The sequence below is a fragment of the Nelumbo nucifera genome, chromosome 1 (assembly GCF_055504915.1).
Source record: "Nelumbo nucifera cultivar China Antique chromosome 1, China Antique-T2T, whole genome shotgun sequence".
In the NCBI taxonomy this organism is placed as follows: Eukaryota; Viridiplantae; Streptophyta; class Magnoliopsida; order Proteales; family Nelumbonaceae; genus Nelumbo; species Nelumbo nucifera.
This window is the reverse complement of record NC_142649.1, coordinates 52,745,155-52,766,403: the sequence shown is the minus strand read 5'-3', so window position 1 is coordinate 52,766,403 and position 21,249 is coordinate 52,745,155. Positions and strand designations below refer to the sequence as shown.

Here is a 21,249-nt window from a genome sequence, read left to right as displayed (position 1 = left end):
GGCTGCCGGCAATCTTGGTTTCCATCAGAGAGAGTGCATCCCCAACCATTACCTTTGTTCGACAAATGGGCTGATCCTATCACTATGATCACCCACTAAGATGAATTCTCAGACTATCCCAACATATCCAGGTTTTAACCCCCATTAAGGATCACACTGATTGGCATATCAAATACAGCCCAATCCGACACCTAGTGCAGTATCATAATCGAGACTAGGGGTCAGGTGTAACTTTCCAGATTTGCCCATCAATCTCTAAGGTCCAGGGCAATACTGGAAATCTGGTCCGATTCAAATATTCAATTAATCCTACACTGCTTGTGCCTTGGGTCTCACCCTGGCGGCTGAGACATGCCACCCCAACATTTGGTACCACACCAGTGTCAGCCTTGGTAGGATAAATCTCCCCAGACTTATCCAATGGTTGTGAACATTCTAAACTAACACGAGTCTCATAAGTGTTCAGTTTAAGGGTATTACACAGAAACACACCACAGGAACATCAATCAAATATCTACTTTATTCATTTACAATAAATTCATAATGTACATCATTCTGATTGAAGCTAAGGGCATACAACTGTCTAACAAGCACGACTTCAGATCACTTTTTCTGCCAAAAGGTGATATCAAGAACCGTTTCTTGATCGCTCTCAGAGTGGAGATCAAACTAGTATGGTGGCAATATCAGGAGACAGTAAGAGCAAAAGATAGAGGCAGTCCAACTGTATGCTATCTTCTCTCTTGTATCAATAGACTGAAGGATGATCTGGAGGTTTGCCCTACTCCTCTATTTATAGTTTTAAAGAGAGCATCTCCTAATCCCATTAAGAGTTTCCTAATCCAAATATTGTATTTGGATTTGGACTCTCTTTAAGAGATAAGGATAATCCCTTATCTTATCTGTAAATAAAGATTAGCTCTCTTAATCTAATTAGGAGTTTCTTGATCCAAATCTTTATTTGGATATGGACTCTCTGAGTGGATAGGGACAATCCCTTATCCTATCTGTTGATCTAAAACCCAGAACCGCCTCTCGTTAATTAATCTTATTAAGCCAATTCCAATTGGGCTTTAGGCCCATTAAGTCTATGTGCTCACTTAACCTCCAAACTGCTGTCTAGTTGGATATCCTTGTATAGCGTGGGACCCAAACATTGATCTACACACCATCCACATGGGTTCAGCCCTACCTTTATTACAAGGCCTGGCTGAGTTCCTTGTAGGAAACAGTGAACCCCTGAGTCCATCACCATGGGCTCTTAATGGGCCCAACATTTACACTAAATAGTCCTTGGGTCAAGCCACCTTACAAAAGCCCAATGACTGTGGGTAGAAGATGCAAGATTAAGCCCATTAGGTATTACCCTCAATGGTCTTACACTTAACCTCTCAGTCCGTAATGATCAAACACTGCCCGACAAGATAGAACCACTCCCTTGACTACAAGGTACTGTGCTGCACTCTCTACTCACATGGATCCCGAGAATTAAAACATTTTGCAAACATTTTGAAACCTTAATATATATACATACATATATATATAATATATATATATATGTATATATGTATTTTGCAAAACAAATTTCAACGGTTGAAATCAACTACCGACAGTTTTGGTTTCCATCAGAGAGAGTGCATCCCCGATCATTCACTTTGTCCGACAAAAGGGCTGATCCTATCACTATGATCACCCACTCAGATGAATTCTCAAACTGTCCCAACATACCCAAGTTTTGACTCCCTCTAAAGATCTCACTGATTGGTATATCAAACACAACCCAATCCGACACCTAGTGTAGTATCATAATCGAGTCTAGGGGTCATATGTAACATTCCAGTTTTGCCCATCTATCTCCAAGGTCCAGGGCAATACTGGTTCGGTTCAGGGTTTCAAGAAAACCCACATTACATGTACCTCAAGTCTCACCCTAACAGCTGAGACAACCCACCCCAACCAACTTGGCGGCACATCAATGTCAGCATTGGCAAGATAAATCTCCCCAAATCTATCCAATGGCTATGAAGATTCTAACTAACACGAGTCTCATGTATCTAGTTTAAGGGTTTACACAGAAACACACCATAATAATATAAATCAAATATGTACATTATTCATTTACATTAAATGTCATAATGTACATCATTCGGATTGGAGCTAAGGGCATACTCTGTCTAACAACAAAGAGCTTTGTAGCGAGCTAGTTTTTTTGTAAGTATGAGAGTATGAGAGCTAAATCGTGTACCTCAGAAGGATGATGGTGGTCCCTTTATATAGGTGAGCTTCCATAGTCCTCACGAAACACCTCCGAGATCGTTGGCCTGCTAGACTGGGATTTTGTTCTGTATCTGAGGGCAAGAGTTGTCTGAGTGGATAAGGCTTATCCAGCCAAGTCCGTCCAATTCGGACGGGATATAGATAAGCCCTACTACCGAACGACGTGATCCCAAAGAGATTGGAGACAGCTGGCTCCCTTCTAGAAGGACTTTACGTGGCAGCTCGGAAAGTCGGGACACGATAAGCTACTCAGACCTCGATATTAGCCGAGGTACTCGAGGTGCCCGAACTAACCTGGCCTGCTGAAGTGTTCAGAAAATGTTGAGATGTCATCTAATCAACTGGTTGCTCCACGTGTCCACATGCTAATGGGTCAATACAAATTACCCCTCATCAGTCACATTTTTTTAATTACCACTTGGCTCATTATTTTGTAAAATATAGTTGATTTGGTTAGTGGACCTTTGATCTAGATTGTATATTGATTGAATTGTTTAAAGTGGATAATCGTTCATAGATTGATAACTATTTTTTATAATTTAAATATTTTGTTATATTAATGATGAATACCATGGTTTCGAATTGTCGTTGACTAGGATGGTCAGACCATTCAGCCAATTGTCGAGGCAATCGGTTCCATTTCACTCTTAACCCATTTCTGGGCCAAAAACAGTTGACTTGATCAACAACCTACTAATCCAAACGGTTGAACCATTGACCCATTCAAGCCAAACAACAATTTTTGGTCATTTTTTAATTTTAATTATTTTTATTTTTTAAATAGGAATGGGTTATCCATTCAAAAAGAATGGGCGAACCGCTAACCCAGAAATCAGTGGCCAATGTGATTCCGGGTCTGGGTTGGTTTTTAAAACATTGATGAATATCATAAGTAGATCCATTTCAAACCCGACAATTGAACCGCTAACCCAAAATCCAGTGGCCAAAGTGGTTTTGATGCAGGTAGATTTTTAAAATATTGGAAATTGTCTAAAACTCACCATGAGTTTTCAACATTTCTCTTAAACTCACCACAACTTTTCAAAGTGTCTAAAACTCACCATGTCACTAACTTGACATTAAACAAACCAACGGGTGTTAATATATTACCATTTTCACCTTCATAGAAAAATATAAAATATATAAAAATAAAATAACAGTGTGTTAATATATTTCCATTTTAATATTTAGACATGAAAAAAAGAAAAAAGTTCATAAAATATTTTCAAATATAAAATACATAAAATCATAGAAATTACAAAAAAAATATAAAAATTATAGAAATTGCAAAACAAAATAAAAAATTATTTTCAAATTATAGAAACTATAGAAATTGAAAAACAAAATCAGAAAATAAAAATTGTAGAAAAAACACCAAAAATTATAGAAAAACACAAAAATTACAAATAAATAACAAAAAGTATAGGAAAAATTATAGATTCTAGAAAATAGAAAATGTAAAAAAATAGAAATTATAAAAAACATTGGAAATTATAATAAAACACTAAAAATGCAAAAAAAATAAGAAAATTGAAAACTAAGAAGGACCATTTTTCCTCTAACTCGCCATTCAAGGGTAATTTGGTCATGAAATTTGTTATTTGTGCTGACATGGACATCTCTATTAAGAAGCATAACGGTGCACTAATGAAGGGTGGGTTTTGGAAAATAAAAACTTACTAACATGGTGAGTTTTAGACATTTTGAAAAGTTGTGAGTTTAAGAGAAATGTTGAAAACTCATGGTGAGTTTTAGACAATTTCCCTTAAAATATTGATGAATATCATCGGTGGATCCATTTCAAACATGATGATTGAACCTATAGCCCTAAACTAGTGGTAACATGGATGAATATCATAAGTGGATCCATTTCAAACCCAATGATTGAACTGCTAACCTAGAACCTAGAGGCAAAGATGGTTCCATTTTCAATTTGACTTTTTAAAATATTGGGTTAAGATTAACTTCATTAATTAGGTTATGTAGATTAACTTGGGTAGCTTAATTTAAAGTTGATTAATTACAGTACTTAATTTAAGTTCATTTAACTTAATTAAATGAACTAATTGGATAGTTATGTTACTTAATTTAATTAGGTAATACTTTAATTAGCTATTCAAATAGCTTATTTATTAATTAGCTAAATTTAATTAATGTTCTAATTAAAATAAATTAGTTCTTTAATTTAATTAGGTGACTTTACACATAGCAAATAGTATCAAGAAAAGATTAAACTTGAATTAAGTTATTAGGTTAATTAAATTAGCACTAGTTAGGGAAGTTTAAGTTAATTTAAGTTAATCTAAGTTAAATTAAATTAAATTGATATTAATTTAGGGAAGTTCAGGTTAATTATGTAATTTTACATGTAGCATATGTAAAATACATGATTAAAGGCAATAATTATATTTAATGGGTCATGTTTATGTAACATTATTTAAAAAATGGGTTATCTAACATGTGATCATCGAGATGAAAAGAAAGCAAGAGGAATACGTTGAGAGAAAGAAGAAAATGGAAAGATGATAAATATGATAGGAGGTTGATCAAAAAGATAAGGTCCACTAAGGGTAGCATAAAAATCGGAGAAGTTTCCTAATGTGTTGGAGAGGTTTTAGGGGTGTGAAGAGAGAGAGAGAGAGAGATTTTAGAAAGACTTCTAGGAAATTGTGAAGTGAGGATTAGTAGAAATAAACAATTTTGATGCAACATGTATTTATTAGGGGTGGGAAAGGGAGAGGGGCATGCCGAAGTGACAACTCTAGAGGCTTGGAAAGGGAATAATGCACCCTCTCTATAAATATAGGGTTGAGGTAATAGAACAAGGGAAGCCATCTAACATGGCCATCCTTATGGGGTGACAATTCAACCTAAAACTTAAGCTGTTAGGTGAGGGCCCCAAATAAATTTTTATTCTATAATAGGGAGCACAAAACCCATCAACCAATAAAGGGAGAAAGAAACAACCAAATAGAGAACAAGAATTAAAATCTCAAAATTTTGGAAAACTTACCAAAATCCTGTTAAGGAAGATAAAACGAAATAGTCTAAATTGCTAAACATCACCAAATGAGTTCTTGATAAGAGCAACGACGTAGTGTCTGAACCCTAAATGGAAGCTCAAACGAAAACCTCATTTTGAAATGAAGGTTGGAATAACGGCTACATAGGTTCATAGTGCATACCTGCTTGCTTGAGAATGAAACCGCTAGCTTCTGGGATATTTAGGTTGATGAGCAAATGCAGGTATATTCTGTGAATGTGTTACTTCAATGCTCTATTTCTTCATGTGTAAGAAAGAAGATAAGAAAGGAGAGGATAAAACGGTCTTATAAATAAGGAAAGGGTAGTTTAGTGTTTTTGAAATGTTTATAGACCCACATGACATCATGTGCAAATCTTCTCCACTTAGCTGATGGAATGCTAATGGCAGGAGCATAGTGTTAGAATCCGAAAATACATGATAGATGTGTGTTAAAAGTGAAAATTTCAAACCCTTAAATGTCACTAATCAAAATACAAGCTAATTCCCTGTAATTTACCCTTTAGGCTGCACTTGGAAACAATGCAAATAAATGTGAATGTAAATATATAGAGTGTAAAATGGTTGCTATAAATTGCAAAATTGGGTTATTTTTGTAGTGACAAATTTACCTTATTACCAAACAGATTTTTAGTTGTAATGGATGCAAACATGAATTCCAATAAAGATTATGCTTTTTTATCAAAAGTCCACTTGAATGCAAATTTACTTCTTTTTTATTGATATATTTTTACATCTTTTTATCAATGTAAATATACATTGATCTGTCATTTATTAATGCATAAATGTAATGTTGCCAAACACAGGCAAAAGTGAGCCAGAGTGTAAATTTACCCTAAACTGGGATTTACACTCCATTTGCATTGTTTCCAAATGCAGCCTTAGCTTTAATTCCGTAAAATTACTATAAATACAAATATTTACAATGCAAATCCTTATAATTTGTATTTAAGGCTTCGATTGCAAGGAGTGCAAATATAAATATATACAAAATAATATAAAATATAAAGTTTTGAACTCTACGCATTTGTATTTGTAATCTTTTCAAATTAACTGAACCGAATTTTTAACCTCCACAAGCACAAAGCACAAATAGTCCCCCATCAGTTGAATGATGGAACTGGTCTATAGCTTTTTGACATTAGGGTGGTGCAAAAAAGTAGATTCCAAGATACCAGCAATCCACTTTTGCACCGACTTTGTGTAAATCAAGGCCCTTCGATGTATTGCTGTGACTGGCATGCACCGCTTTGAGCATCAAGGTTGGGGCCACAGCAATACATGTAATGGCAGTTTTAGCCAGTGCGACCTCTATTTATACGGGCAACCTGATCTCATCGACCACCCTCCAATTGTAACGAATTCTACCCATTCACGTAGCATGTCTAGGGTAAGGGATCCTTTGGTTGTTGGTCGTGTAATAGGGGATGTGTTAGATCCCTTTGAACGATCCATATCTATTAGGATCACTTACAACAATAGAGAGGTCAATAATGGCTATGACTTTCGGCCCTTGGCCCTGTTAAACCAACCTAGGGTCGAAATTGGAGGCAATGATCTCAGGATCTTTTACACGCTGGTATGTCCTTACAATTCTAATTCACAATCAGGATTTTTTTCTTGTTACTCCTACCCTTCGTGGTTTTCTTACACCATCATATGATTTACTAAATCAATCTATAGAGAGATTAGATGGAGATTTTATATTTCTTTAAATATAATCTCCTGCATCTGCTGTGGTTGATCCAACGATGCTTATGTTGTTAATAGCTTTACATTTTTTTCTTGAACTGTGGCTTCAGGTTGGTTATTCATGTTGTAGGTAATGGTCGACCCTGATGCTCCAAGTCCAAGTGATCCAAACCTGAGAGAGTATTTGCACTGGTTATTTTCCTCTCTCTCTCTCTCAATCTTAAGTTTATCGTGCCCTAAGTTTCTATCCTTGCAAATATTTAAGTTGGAACCACTTTTTTGGGATTTCAAAATAGAATCTATAAAATATAGTAGGGAAAAATCATCATGTTTAGTTGTTTGCACTGTGAATTTCATTTGCATTAATGTAAATGTATGGAAATGCAAATTGGCTCAGTGTAAATTTAGGTCTAATTTTGCTTTTGATTTGCTTTCGTCTTTTTCTGTATGTGAGAAGTCAAATAAGATGTAAAATAAAGTGGATTCCATTTTATATGAGAAAGAATATAGGAGATTTTTTTTGTTTATATTATAAGAAGCACCGAAGCAAGATGATGTAATCCAAACCATATACGAGATGATTGAGATAGGAGGAAGGTGATGCAAATTTTAAGTTAGTTGTTTCCATAAAAAAAAAATTGCACTTCATTCTGTTTAACTGTGTAAATGAAACAAAAAGTACAAGTACAAAATGTATCAGGAATGAATGCAAATCATTATAACAGATAAATAGATACAAAATTGAATCAAGTACAAAAATTATATCCAGTTCAGATTTGCATTGTAATGCCCTTGTAGGGTTTTGGATATCTGAACCTGATACGAAACTGCCCTACTACGTAATCTCTCCTGGTTTTTAATATGGCCATATCAATTTTTTTATGACAAATAAACAAAAACTATTCATATTGAAGTTCATCCTCTAAACATGCCACTTGTAAAATTTATTTGGTCCCAATTAAAAGTTGGCATGCATTCTAAAGCCTGATGTCTACTAGAAAATTTCAATGAACATAAATTATTGGGTGATATACGAGTAATAAGTTACTTTATGGATGGATATTTTGATGACTGATCTTCCTTATTCTAGAAAATTAGATGATATACTTATAAGACACTTTTTACTTTCTTCTAACTTGAAGGTAGCTCTTTTAGTGAACATTATGGAAAGTTATTAAAACATTTCTTATGATTCTTAGTAAATACTTAGGGCATAGTTTGGTTGCTGTTCATTTGCATTAGGGTAAATGCATGGGAGCGCAATTAGGCTGTGTAAATTCAGGCTGATTTTTCTTTTGGTTCAGATTTGATTTTGTCTTATTTGTCTGTGAGAAGTAAAACATGAATTAAGATGATGTTGTCTCCCCCTTATATGCAAGAGAATAGAGGTAAAAGGGTTATTTGTTTAATAGTGAGGTAGAAAGCTAGATTATATGGTTCCACTTTATATGAGAAATAATTGAAGTATGTGCATGGTGTTGTAAATTTTGCATCGATGTTTTCGGAAGAAAATTTGTACTGTTAATTGTTGCAAATGAGACAAAAATTAACAAATTTTGTTTCAAATAAGAATACAAATCATAATTACAAAGAAATACATGCAAAACTGAACTGAGTGCAAAATTTGTATCTGGTTCAGATTTGCATTGCAAACAAACAAAACCTAACTTCCCCTATATTTGGCTGAAAAGAAAAGCTTCCCCTCTATTTTGACCTCCGAAAACCACCCTCCATGTTTCAAATAATTAAATATACAAATACAACCCTTCTGTTAATTCTAATGTAACGCTTTAAAATTTTTAAATAGCATCTTTGTCCATGATAAGTTTTATTGGAATTAGACCTATTCACAAGCAAGGTTTGGGTCCAGCTTTGCCTCTATATTAACAGAACGCATTCAAGCCTGAGCCCCAGCTAGACCCAACCTAAATCTTGAACTTAAGCCCATCCCTCAATAAAGCTCAAAGCCTTGTGAAAAAAAAAAAAAAAAACTCAAGGAAACTGATTTATTTTCATACTAAACAACCTCAAAACCCAAAAATACTGAAAGATCTCACTATGGCTTGAGAAAAGAGATGATGAAAAAAGTATATATATTATATATAATTTTATTATATAAAATATTTTTTGTTATATAAAGTATTATTGGGTCTGCGATTTTTGAGAAATCTGAGCCCGACCCAAAAAAAAGTCAGGCCTAATGTTTTGGGCCCAAACCCATATCCAAACCGGACTAAAATCAGCGCAAGCCCACGTTCAGTGTTACATCTATTCATCAGTAATGGTAATTTGTATTCCTATCTCTGTAAAATTTTCATAAAAAGTAAACTAGAATATCTACTCTACCCATTTACACTCTCATGCATTTCGAAAAAGATTCAAAAAGGCATTTTTGTTGGAGATTTAGGGGGCTTGACTATGAGACTAGAATGGTATCAACCAGTATCATAGAAGTGATAAGTAACAATTAACCAGTATCATACAAAATTTGATTGGTCCAAAGTATCATGTTTTTTTCTGGCCAGCAGCAGTATAGATTTTTCCTGTAAGCTGAGTTTGGAAGGAGTAGAAATGTAAATATAGTGTAAAATCTTATATTTTGTATGTATTTATACTGTACATATATGTATTTATATTCCTTCCAAACTGAGTTGTAGATAAGTATATTTAGCCATTCTTTCGGTGTGTCTATGAATCTCTGATTTTTATTATAATTGTTATCATGGTTGTACTAACTTGTTTACTTTTAACACTCTAGGCTGGTGACTGACATCCCTGAAGGAACCGATGCAACTTTCGGTAAGTAAAACAACCACCGTATATTTCTTTTTATATCTTTTAGCTTTAGTTTTCATTTTTTACGTGATGTGTTGACTAATTCCCCCAAAAAACTGACCTGCGACTTAGAGATTACCACTTGAAAATTGAAACCAGTCTAAACTTGCGTTGTTCCATTCTACTCGTGAAATTGAGGACGTAAGCATGATGCCACCCAGCCTCTCTAAAAGGCAGAAAAAATAAAATGAATGGCAAATACTGAAACAAATTTTACAAATGACTTTTAATTTTCTAATACAACTTGTCGGGATGCATGTATGAGTGTATCTCCCGCATTGGAAAGAAGAAAAAAAAAAAAAAAAAAAAAAGATGTTAAGGATTTATTCACAGCCTAGGATTTTATTTTTTGGTTAAAAGGTGATATAAAATTCCTCCCACCATCATTCCCATGCATTAACACCAATGTAAATGCAAATGATTTAGGTTTACCAGAGATTTGGCGTCAGGTGGGTCCAAATGGAAAAGAAGTCAATAGCCTTGATGTAATTGATGTAATTGATGAGCATTTTATGTATTCTGTTTTTTTTCTTGGTGGACAATATTTTATATATTTTTCTTCTTTTTTGGTGAACAAGATTTTATGTATTCAGAATGAATCATTTTTTACTCTAACTAGATGATACCAACAATTATGCATTTAAAAAAGAAAAAAAAAATCTCTTACAAACATCAACTAATGGTGGGTCAATTATAAGTAATCTTTCTGGTTTATCGGAGACTTGGGATCAAAGCCGGCTGTCACCAAGGTTAGTGGGGTTGACTCTGGATCTCCTACCTACAAGAAAATTCGACTCTGGATCTTCTTTTCACTAGAATCTTACCCATGTCTACTCACAATATATCACCCCCGTGAATTGGGAATATCTCCCCCTGCATAATATTATGTAGAAGATGAGAAATTCTCTATGTGTGACTGCGATAAACATAAATAGAAGATTCAGGCTCAAAAAAAACTACCTCCATGTATTGAGAACATCTCCCCTTATATAATAGCATATAAGAGGATTAGATTCATTATATTATGTGGCTGTAATGTTATGCAAATAGATTTGGATAGAGTTGCCGTGGGTAAAAAATCCGAACTCAGTGAGATTATAGGTATGGGGACAAGACAATTCCCGTTTGTAGCCCCAAGCAAGGTTTATATTATTATACCATATCAGTGTGTCTCGTACAATATATCTCGATTTGCAAAGTCATTGATATATATGCTAAATATTAAGAGTCAGTTATTTAAAAGAAGAGTTGTAGAAAAGGTCAAGTGCATGTTATAGACCGTTGAGAGTCAATGGTTCTCAAGCTAAAGGGTTACACGGAATCACAGTACAACCGTGAGAAAACTCCAAAAGAGGTAAGAGGATACATCCCACTTATATAAAAAAAGGATACAACCCACTTATTCATATAAAAAAAAAAAAAAGGATACATCCCACTTAGGGCTTTGGGCTGGGTTAGTCAGTTGGGTTGGGTTGATGATAGGTTTAGAGTTAGGGTTGAATTTTACACACCCAACTTCAGCTTGGATTAGGGTTGGCCTTCTGGGTGATCTTAGCCAACCCGAACCCAAATCTACTATTGTTATTGTATGTATTATATTCCTACTACATACTATCATAATCCATTTATCTTAATTCTTAACCCCTAATTCTAATAACAAGTCATCATTAATAACTTTCAATCCATAATTATATGCTTTACTATTGCTGACTTCATGGTTTTAGATTTTTTAATAAGAGGTTTATTATAATTCATAGGACTCTAGTCTTTTGAAGCATTTCTTTTACATTTTTATACTGGAAGAGCCAATAAAATCATTAAACAATTAATTATCAACTAAAAAATATGTTCAACATATGGTCATAAAAGTGATGTTCAGATCTCTTGATCAAATACGAAGAGAATTTGAGAGGTTTAATGTCAGGTTGGGTCCAACCCGAAGCCTTGGGTTGGGTGAGGGTTCAGGATTTTAGGTTGGATTAGGGTTGACTAAATCGGATTGGGTTAAGGTTGAGGGTTGTAGGTTCAAAACATCGGCCGGGTTGGGCTAGGATTGACCTCAAGCCAACCTAATCCGGTCCTAACATGCACCCCTAATCTCACTTTTATCTCAGTCGTTAATAGTATGTTGCCTTTGGTGATCTATTGTTCAAGTTTTATTAGCAAGCAATACACGTGGGTCAAGCAAACCATCCTCCTTTCATCTTTCTTTCCATAGTATGAGAAACAATATTTTTAGGCACGAGTTTGGGCTGTAAGATGGGCACACTTGAGTTATGAAATTAGAACTACTAACCTATATTAATTGTTCCAGGTAAAGAGATAGTGTGCTATGAGAGACCAAATCCAACATCTGGGATCCACCGCTTTGTATTTGCATTGTTTCGGCAACTGGGTAAGCAGACTGTGTATGCTCCAGGGTGGCGTCAAAATTTCAGCACCAGAGACTTTGCTGAGCTTTACAACCTCGGGCTACCATCTGCTGCTGTCTATTTCAACTGCCAAAGGGAGGGGGGTTGTGGTGGAAGGAGGTAAATAGAATTTCTTAGATACAAAAATAATAATATTTACCCAAAAAAGACAAAACAGCAAAAATGGCAAGATCTATAGAGCTCATCCATGGATGGATGAGACATAATATAATAGCAATTGTAAACAAATAAAGGTATTTATGAGCTTCTAGACTATTCATCACATCCCTTTGTTCTCATCATGAGGTGTATAAGTGAAAGAGTAGGGGTATATGTATGTATGTATGTTGATGATGTCATAAAACCAATTAACACTGGTGTAAAATCAATGGATCAATAAAATACTATATTTACGTGTGTTAGTATTATGTGTTTTCATCTTTTTCTTTCTTTAATTACTTTTTTCCTTTTCCTCTAACAGAAAAAATGGCTAGTGTCTATTAGCTCTTGATTATTGCTTGGCTTGATCTGTCTGAACCCTTTAAACCACATTGAGAACCTGAAATCGTAGACATGGAAATACATCCAAATATTCAACAAATACACATCAATTAAAAAAAAAATCAATAAATGCACGTGAAATTCACTGCCAATAGGTAAAATGTCACCTTATATACCTTCTCAATGCTCCTAGATCACCCAAAGACAGTGGAAGGTCAATTCTGACCATCCAGTTCAGCAATTCCACAGTTAAATTCATTACCCTTTCAACAATCTAAAGGTCAAGAACCAAGATCTAATACCATGGACAGAATTGTCACGATAATCATACTATTGCATCATGCCAAGATCATTGAGAATCAACAAAAAATTGATTTCCATCCTCAATCTACTTGATCCACTATTGATATAGGAAGCATGACTTTCAAGGGTAAATCATAATTGCTCAAAACCAAAATTTGAGAGCATGGTATTTGGTCTTGCTCAATCTGCCAATTGATGCGATCAGCTCATCTCTTTTCTTGATAACAAGCCTTCCAACAGAACGACTGCAAGAGGCAAACCCTCGCAGTTGTCTACAATCTTCATCGGAGCCTCTTCTAATTGCTTGCTTGGGAGTCATCCCTATACCAACACCTGTTTCCTCCAAAAAATGCCTCGTTTGAAAACAAAATCCAAATATGTTCACCACTTAAAAGATTCAATTCATACAGGGTGTTAAAGGATGATCATGCAAGGCAATTTCCTTGTTACAATTGGTAATAACTAATCTATTTCCATTCACAGTGTCAAGAAAGACTGCTTTTATACTATCCCAATCATCAATGGTCCATTCATCAATGTTAGAGTTGGTCGCGTAAGGATAGATTAGTCTTTTCATTATGTTTTAAGTTATGTGATGATGTGGCAATTCTGTTTTGACTTTTTTAGTTCACTTGTCCCATACTTAATTAGGGGCATATTTGACCTTGTACTCTAATTACATTATAATAGAGATTATGGTCGACTAGTAGGGTTAATTTCTCTAGTTTGACAGTTTCCTCTTCTTCTTCTTCTTCTTCTTCTTCTTCTGAGAACAGGACTGGTCTGAACCATTAAAACATGGTATCAAAGCGCTAAACAAAAGGAGAAGAAGGCTGCGGTTTCAAGTACCCTGACCTGCGATCTCCTCTTCTTCTTCTTTTCTTATTCTCTGGGCTGCTGTGGCGAGGTTTTTTTTGTAATCCAGGACTGTCGCAATCCTCATTACAGGTGTTAAGAAGGTGCAGCAGCTCTAGGACAACAGTTCTAATACTGTTGTCACCATGAGTGACAGCCCTAGTAGTCATGTGGTGGTGTTTGTGGTGTTCCAGACCCTCTATTGAGCAGTTTCAAGAGGATTCTTGGTGGTTGTTTGAATAACAGTCATGGTGGTTGGTTATCAGTAGTGGTGTGAAAAAAAAAGAAAAACAAATTGGGCTGAAAGAGTGGCCGAATGTGTCTGAATGGTGGTTTACATCAAGCTCTTTGATTGTGACTAATTGAGAGATTGTTATAAGTGATGTGGAGACAATGGCAGTATTTGTTTGGTGGTTGATAATTCAGAATTAGAAATAGTATTGGGGAACACAATAGCAGAAACTGGAGATGGTGGTAGTGATCAGAAATCTGGTTTGATGATCCCCTCAAACTATCTAGGTGTGCAGATGACATCAATTAAACTTAATGGTGAAAATTATGTGCCATGGGCCAAGTTAGTAGAAGTTTTTCTCAAGGCGAAGAGGAAGGTGAAACATGTGAAGGAAGATAAACCATCAGCTGAATCTCTAGGGTTTGATGACTGGGAACAAGAAGATGCCCAAATCATGACATGGTTGTGGAACAGTATGGAACCCAAGATAAGTGTCAACATTATGTTCTTAGATACAACTAAGGAAATATGGGAACATGCTATGAAACTTTATTTTGGACAAGATAATACTATGAGAGTACAGCTCTATCAGGAGTATTTCAATTTACAGTAAGGGAATCAAACCCTAGAAAAGTATTATACCAGTATGAGAAACCTCATAAATGAACTCAAAGTCTATCATCCCCTAACTCCAAATGTTAAAATTCAACAACAACAAAGGGAGCAACTAGATGTAACTAGGTTCTTAGTGGAGCTGAAATCAGAGTATGAACCTGTTAGAGCACAAATATTGGGAGGTTCTACCCTTTTTACACTTGAGGAAGTATTTGCTCAGCTTCGTAGGATTTCATTGGGACCCACAAAGAGTACCACAACGTCTGACAAATCAGTATTTGTTGTAGTGAGTGGAGGTGGACGTGGTAATAGAGGAGGAGGACATGCATTTCGAGGAGGTCGTGGTAGTCCCATGTTTGGTCGTGGTGATGGAAGTAGTGGTGATCGTGACTCAGGGGGACGTCGTAGTAAAGGAAGAGGCAACACTACTAGGAAGTGTACATATTATGGCAGGGAAGGACATTCAGTTAATTTCTATTATGATCTACATGGCCCACCTACATGAGCTAATCATGCAGTTGCTAGTGGAGGTGATGTGAGTGATAACCAACAGACATTCAGTTAATATCTGTTATGATCTACATGTTAGACAATTTTGTATGCCCCTAGCTTCAATCAGAATGATGTACTTTATGAGTTTATTGTAAATGAATAAAAGTGCATATTTGATTCATGTTCCCTTGGTATGTTTCTGTGTAATACCCTTAAACTGGACACTTAATGAGACTTGTGTTAGTTTAGAATGTTCACAGCCAGTGGATCGGTCTGGGGAGACCTATCCTGACAAGGCTGACACTGTGGTGCCACCAAGTCGGTTGGGGTGGCCTGTCTCAGCTGCCAGGGTGAGACCCTAGGCACATACAGTGTAGGATTAATAGAACCTTTGAACAGGACTAGATTTCCAGTATTGCCCTGGACCTTGGAGATAGATGGGCAAAACTGGAAAGTTACACCTAACCCCTAGTCTCGATTATGATACTACACTAGATGTTAGATTGGGCTGTCTTTGATGTACCAATCAGTGAGATCCTTAGCGGGGGTCAAAACCTGGGTATGTTGGGACTGTCTGAGAGCTCATCTGAGTGGGTGATCGTAGTGACAGGATCAGCCCCTTTGTCGGACAAAGGTAATGATCAAGGATGCACTCTCACTAATGGAAACCAAGACTGCCGATAGCCGATTTCAATTGTTGAGATTTTGTTTTGCAAAATATATTTATATAAAGATATATATATATATTATATATATATATATATGTTATGGTTTCGAAATGGTTTGCAAAAGGTTTTAATTCCCGGGATCCATGTAAGTTGAGAGTGCAACACTGTACCTTGCAGCCGAGAGAGAGGTCCTCTCTTGTCAGGTAGTGTATGATCTTTATAGACTGAGAGGTTATGTGTAAGACCATTGAGGATAATACCTGATGGGCTAATCTTGCATCTGCCCACAGTCCCTGGGTGTACAAGGTGGCTTGGCCCAGGGACCACTTAGGGTAAGTGTTGGGCCCATAGAGCCCATAAGATGGGTTTCAAGGGGTGTGCTGTCCATAACAATGTATTCGGCCAGGCCTTGTAACAAAGGTTGGGCTGAACCCATGTGGCTGATGTGTAGATCAATGTTTGGGTCCCACGCCATACAAGGAAGCCCAACTGGGCAGCAGTTTAGAAGAATAAGGAGAGGTCACATCACTCAGCTGACTGATCATCTTCCCAAAGTTTTCATATTGTGCTTTCATGGCTGCCAACTATGTAGAAGCAGACATCTCTTCACTATCTGGCCCGACAGCTACATTTGCACTTCCTGATCTTTTACTATTATGTTTTTTTCTGAAACCGAATGGGAACAAGATTAGGATGTAATTTCCAGCACTTGTCTTTGCTGTGCTTCGGCTTCTTGCAATACTCACATATAACTTCTTTCTTTCCTGTGCCACCAGAAGTTCCAGCATTCCCTTTAGGTTTAATCCCCATATTGGCAAAGTGATCATTAATATCAGCCCCTTGAACCTGGACAGCCCTTCTGCTCTCTTCACTACTCACCAATGCATAAGCTTGTGACAAAGAGACACACTCCTTGGAAAGAATATTCTGTTTTGTGATATCATATTCTGGGTTTAGTCCAGTTAAGAACTCAAATACCCTGTTCCTTTCAACCAATTTTCTGTATGTCTCTGCATCATTGGTGGTGTCCCAAGTTACAGCTTCTATTAGGTCAATCTCTTGCCATAGGGACTTTAGGGTTGAGAAATATACAGCAAGAGGTTTCTCCCCTTGCCTTAAATTCTTTACATCACTTCTCAATTTATATGCCCGGGCCACATTGAGTTTTTGGGAATAGGTTTCTGCAACACTGTCCCAAATTTCTTTTGCAGAATTCATCCATAGATAGTGTTGGCTGATTTGTGGCTGCATTGAGTTCACAAGCCACCCAATGACAGTGTAATTTTCTTGCATCCACTTCTCGTAGGATGAATTATCTTTTGGGGGAGCCTTCTTACTCCCGAAAATGAACCCCCACTTTCCTCTACTACATACATGAATCTTTACTGATTGTGACAATGCCAGATAATTAGTTCCATCTAGTTTAACTGTGGTCACAGTCAATAAGGAATCACTTGGAGTCCCCTGAACCAATCCATATTCAGCAGCACTTTTGTTTTCAAACTCTGAGGAGTACATCATGTAAACACTCCAAATATGATTTCAGATGACTTCTACAAGTATACTGAATGAGGACAAGCAATAACAGAGTTCAGCCGACCACAAGAAGGCAACACACTTTTCAAATCTGGACTTCAAGGTAAATACCACTTGGTATTGCTGAAATAGCCCTTTTTACAAACACAGTGTGGGCAATAGAGACAACCCCACTGTCAAAAAAGAGAAAAGGCCTCAAGAACAATTTGTACAACCCCCAAAAAACAGCCAAATATAAGTAATAATCCACAACCTTGTTACAAGGATGTGACAGTCCAAGTTTCGGCAGTTTTGACAGTCCAAGGAGTGAAAAAACAGCCCAAAAATTTCTGGGTTAAACCAGATTCAATGGCAGCCAAAGGTAGTACAGAACAACCAGAGTTTTCGGACACTTCAACAGTCCAAACATAGCCGAGAGTAATACAGAACAACTAGAGATTTTTCAGACACTTCAACAGTCCAAACACAGTCGAAAGTAATACAGAACAACTAGAAAACTGGGCACAACTTACAGTTCGAGCTTCAAAACAGAATTGAGCACAACTTACAGTTCGAGCTTCAAAACAGAATTGAACACAACTTACAGTTCCTTCCTTTTTTTTTTTCTCTGATTCTTCCTGGCCACCGAACTACTTCTCCAAGAGATTCAAGTCTTGGGCACTTCCAATGACCTCCAAGAATCAGGCAATACGAGCCTAAGCTTCCAGCCCTAGAATATTGAAGTTCGGGTATACTCTGATACCATGAAGAAAACTGAAGAGAGGAGAGCTTGAGAGTTTGGCAATGAGGGTCTGAGAATGAGAGTTTCGAGCCTACACTCTCTCAGCACCCTAACACTATTTTATTAAGATATATTTGAATAATTACAAAGAGGCCCTTAGTTGGGCAAGAATTTACAAAGAACTTAATATAGATAGGATGGGCCCAGAATAAGGCCCATTACAGAAAAACATAAATAACAAGAAAGAACAAGCAACCTATGGGCCATTCGGCCCATCTTCTCTACAACGTTCATAGGCGGGTAACTTAAGGTGGCGGTCGGCCAGGTTGCGACTGAAGAAGGCTACCGGGTGCCCTTGCTACTGTAGTATCGCGTCGATGCCGGTGCCGGATGCATCGCATTCTACTGTGAACTCGAGATCAAAGTTTGGTAACTGTAGAACCGGCGTGGAGGAGAGGGCTTCTCTTAAATTTACAAAGGCCTCATCGGCTGTACTATCCCAGTGGAAGGCATTTTTCTTGAGCAGATTGGTTAGTGGGGCCGCCAAAAGTCCATAATTTTGTACGAACTTGCGGTAGTAACCTGTCAGCCCTAGGAACCCGCGGAGAGCCTTGGCGAATTGTGGTCTGGGCCATTCTTTGATTGCCTGAATCTTGGAGTCATCCATAGTGACCCCTTGCCCACTAATCACATGTCCTAAGTAAAGGACCCGGCGTTCCCCAAAGGAGCATTTGGATCGCTTAAGGACGAGTTGGTGTTGCTGCAGGAGTTCAAGAACGACCGGTAGATGCTGCATGTGTTCTACCCACGACTTGCTATAGACTAGGATGTTGTCAAAGAATACCAAGACGAATCTGTGGAAGTGGGAGTGGAACACCTCGTTCATCAGGGCCTGGAATGTGGAGGGAGCATTGCTGAGGCCGAATGGCATAACCAAGAATTCAAAATGGCCATTATGTGTTCTGAAGGCTGTTTTCTCTACATCTTCGGGAGTCATTCGGACCTGGAAGTAACCCAACCGGAGGTCTAATTTTGAGAAGTATTGTGCACCATGGAGCTCGTCCAATAGCTCATCTACAACGGGAATAGGAAATTTATCCTTGACCGTCCGGCTGTTAAGTTCTCTGTAGTCCACACAAAATCTCCAAGTCCCATCTTGCTTGGGTACCAACAGAACCGGAGATGAGAAGGGGGAGCGGCTGGGACGGATGATCCCCTACTGTAACATGTCCCCGCACTGTCTTTCTATTTCATCTTTCTGTTGGTGTGGGTAGCGATAGGGTCAGACGACAACGGGACCCGATCCGGCTATTAGAGGGATCCGATGATTGCAGGCTTTGGAAGGTGGGAGCCCCTTGGGTTCTTTGAACACTGTAGAGAAATCCGTGAGGAGCCTCTCCATATCTATTGCGCGCGAGTTCTCACCTTGGAGTGTATGTAGCTGTGTTTTTGTTCTTATTCTGGTTCCCTGCCATGTAACCGGTTTCCCATCCAGGTGGAAAGTCATTGTCAGGGTGTTGAAATCCCATAGGATGGGCCCTAGAGTGATCAGCCACTTGACTCCTAGGACGATGTTGAATTCATCCAAGGAGAGTACGAATAAACAGCACAGAAGGATTCTGATCCGACCTGAATCTCGGTGTCCTTGCAAATACCGGGGCTATGAACTCTTTCCCCGTTAGCCACGGCTACCTGTAACTGTGGCCTGATTTCCATCGGTAACGCTAATTGACGGGCAGCCTGTTCACTGACGAAGTTGTGGGTGCTTCCGGAGTCTACGAGAATGCGAACTGGTTGCCCTGCTACCAGTGCCCTTAGTTGCATGGTTTTTGATGTTTTGATTCCTATGATGGCGTGGAGGGAGATCTCTAGTTCAGATGTTGCAGGTTCATCCTCGTCTTCTTCGGGTTCATCTACCAGCAGACAGAATAGTTTCTTGCACCTGTGCCTAGAGGAGTACAGATCGTCGCAGTTGAAGCACTGCCCTCTTGCGCACCGTTCTGCCATCTCGGCTTGGGACAGCCGTCTAATGGGGGGTGCTGTCCTGCTACTCCCTATACTTGATGCCGATCTGGGAGGGTTACCGGCAGGGGGCCTCTGTTCCCTGCTGGCGGTCGAAGAATGAGACACTCCTGCTATCTTCAAAGGTGCCCAGGTCGTTGCCGGCCGACCTATACTGAGGTTTCCGTGGGAGAGCTGCATCTTCCGTTCGAAGGCGCGGGCGAGGTTCATTGTTGTGACCAGGTTAGGAGGGTGTTGCATCTCTACGTCCACTCGTAGGGGTTCTACTAACCCTGTTGTAAACATATCGACTTGCTGATCTGGGCGTACCGAGACTGCCCTGGCGAGAAGGGTTTGGAACTGGCGTTGATATTCGGCCATGGTTTCGGTTTGCTTGAGGTTAATTAACTCGCCCAGCGGGTTGCTTGTCAGCGGGGGCCCAGACCTGAGGAGGCAATAGGATTTAAATTGTTCCCAGCTGAGCTCGGGTTCTTCCTGTTCCAGACGGTAGAACCAGAGTTGTGCTTCTTCTGTTAGGTGGAAGGCGACCAGACTGATCTTGTCTTTGTCATCAGTGCGCTGGTTACGGAAGAATTGTTCGCAGCGATATAACCATCCCAATGGGTCTCTGGTCCCGTTGTAGGACGGGAATTCTAGCCGACTGTACTTGGGAATAACAGCGGCTGTTGGGGCGGTGACCTGATGTCCGTCGGTCGTCTCTGCCCAGTCCGGCCGGCGACTGTTGGTGGTGGCAGTTCCCTCGGAACTTCTTTCTTTGTTGGAGAGGAACGCTTCCAGTAGGCGTCGCAGTTCCCGAACATCCTCCTTGACTTCACGAACCTCCATGCTGGTCTCTACGAGCCTATGTTCCAGTTCGTGGACTCTGGATGACAGCGGCTCCTGTTCCCCCATGACAATAGGCTCTGATACCAGAATGTTATGGGCCCGGGCGTAGGATCTCGTCACGGGTCGGTCCACGGGGAGAATCTCTAGCTTCCCCTTGCCCTTCCCTCTGCGTACAGACCCTATTGTGGTAACCTAATGGGTGATTTGTCCAAGAGATCACC

The 21,249-nt window shown here is 38.4% G+C and overlaps 1 protein-coding gene and 1 long non-coding RNA gene across 4 annotated transcripts in view; one reads left to right on the top strand and one right to left on the bottom strand.

The window, feature by feature from the left end:
* Positions 1-6,635: 6,635 nt before the first annotated feature.
* On the top strand, positions 6,636-13,999 carry LOC104590805 (protein FLOWERING LOCUS T-like). Of its 3 annotated transcripts, XM_088896754.1 has the most exons (5): positions 6,652-6,899; positions 7,143-7,204; positions 9,771-9,811; positions 12,162-12,378; positions 13,834-13,999. In XM_088896754.1, exons 1-5 carry the CDS (start codon positions 6,702-6,704, stop codon positions 13,847-13,849), a joined length of 534 nt encoding a protein of 177 aa, XP_088752880.1. In that variant the 5' UTR covers positions 6,652-6,701; the 3' UTR covers positions 13,850-13,999. The 3 variants fall into 3 exon arrangements, with proteins under 3 accessions (XP_010247853.1, XP_088752880.1, XP_010247850.2); XM_010249551.2 differs by lacking the exons at positions 12,162-12,378; positions 13,834-13,999 and adding an exon at positions 10,274-10,720 and having other exon boundaries at positions 6,636-6,899; XM_010249548.3 differs by lacking the exon at positions 13,834-13,999 and having other exon boundaries at positions 12,162-12,680.
* The window catches only part of LOC148803268 (uncharacterized), a 26,245-nt gene continuing 17,019 nt past the window's right edge, over positions 12,024-21,249 (bottom strand). Inside the window, exon 2 of the long non-coding RNA XR_016081431.1 lies at positions 12,024-12,345. This is a non-coding gene — a long non-coding RNA (uncharacterized LOC148803268). The remainder of the gene's footprint in view (positions 12,346-21,249) is intronic.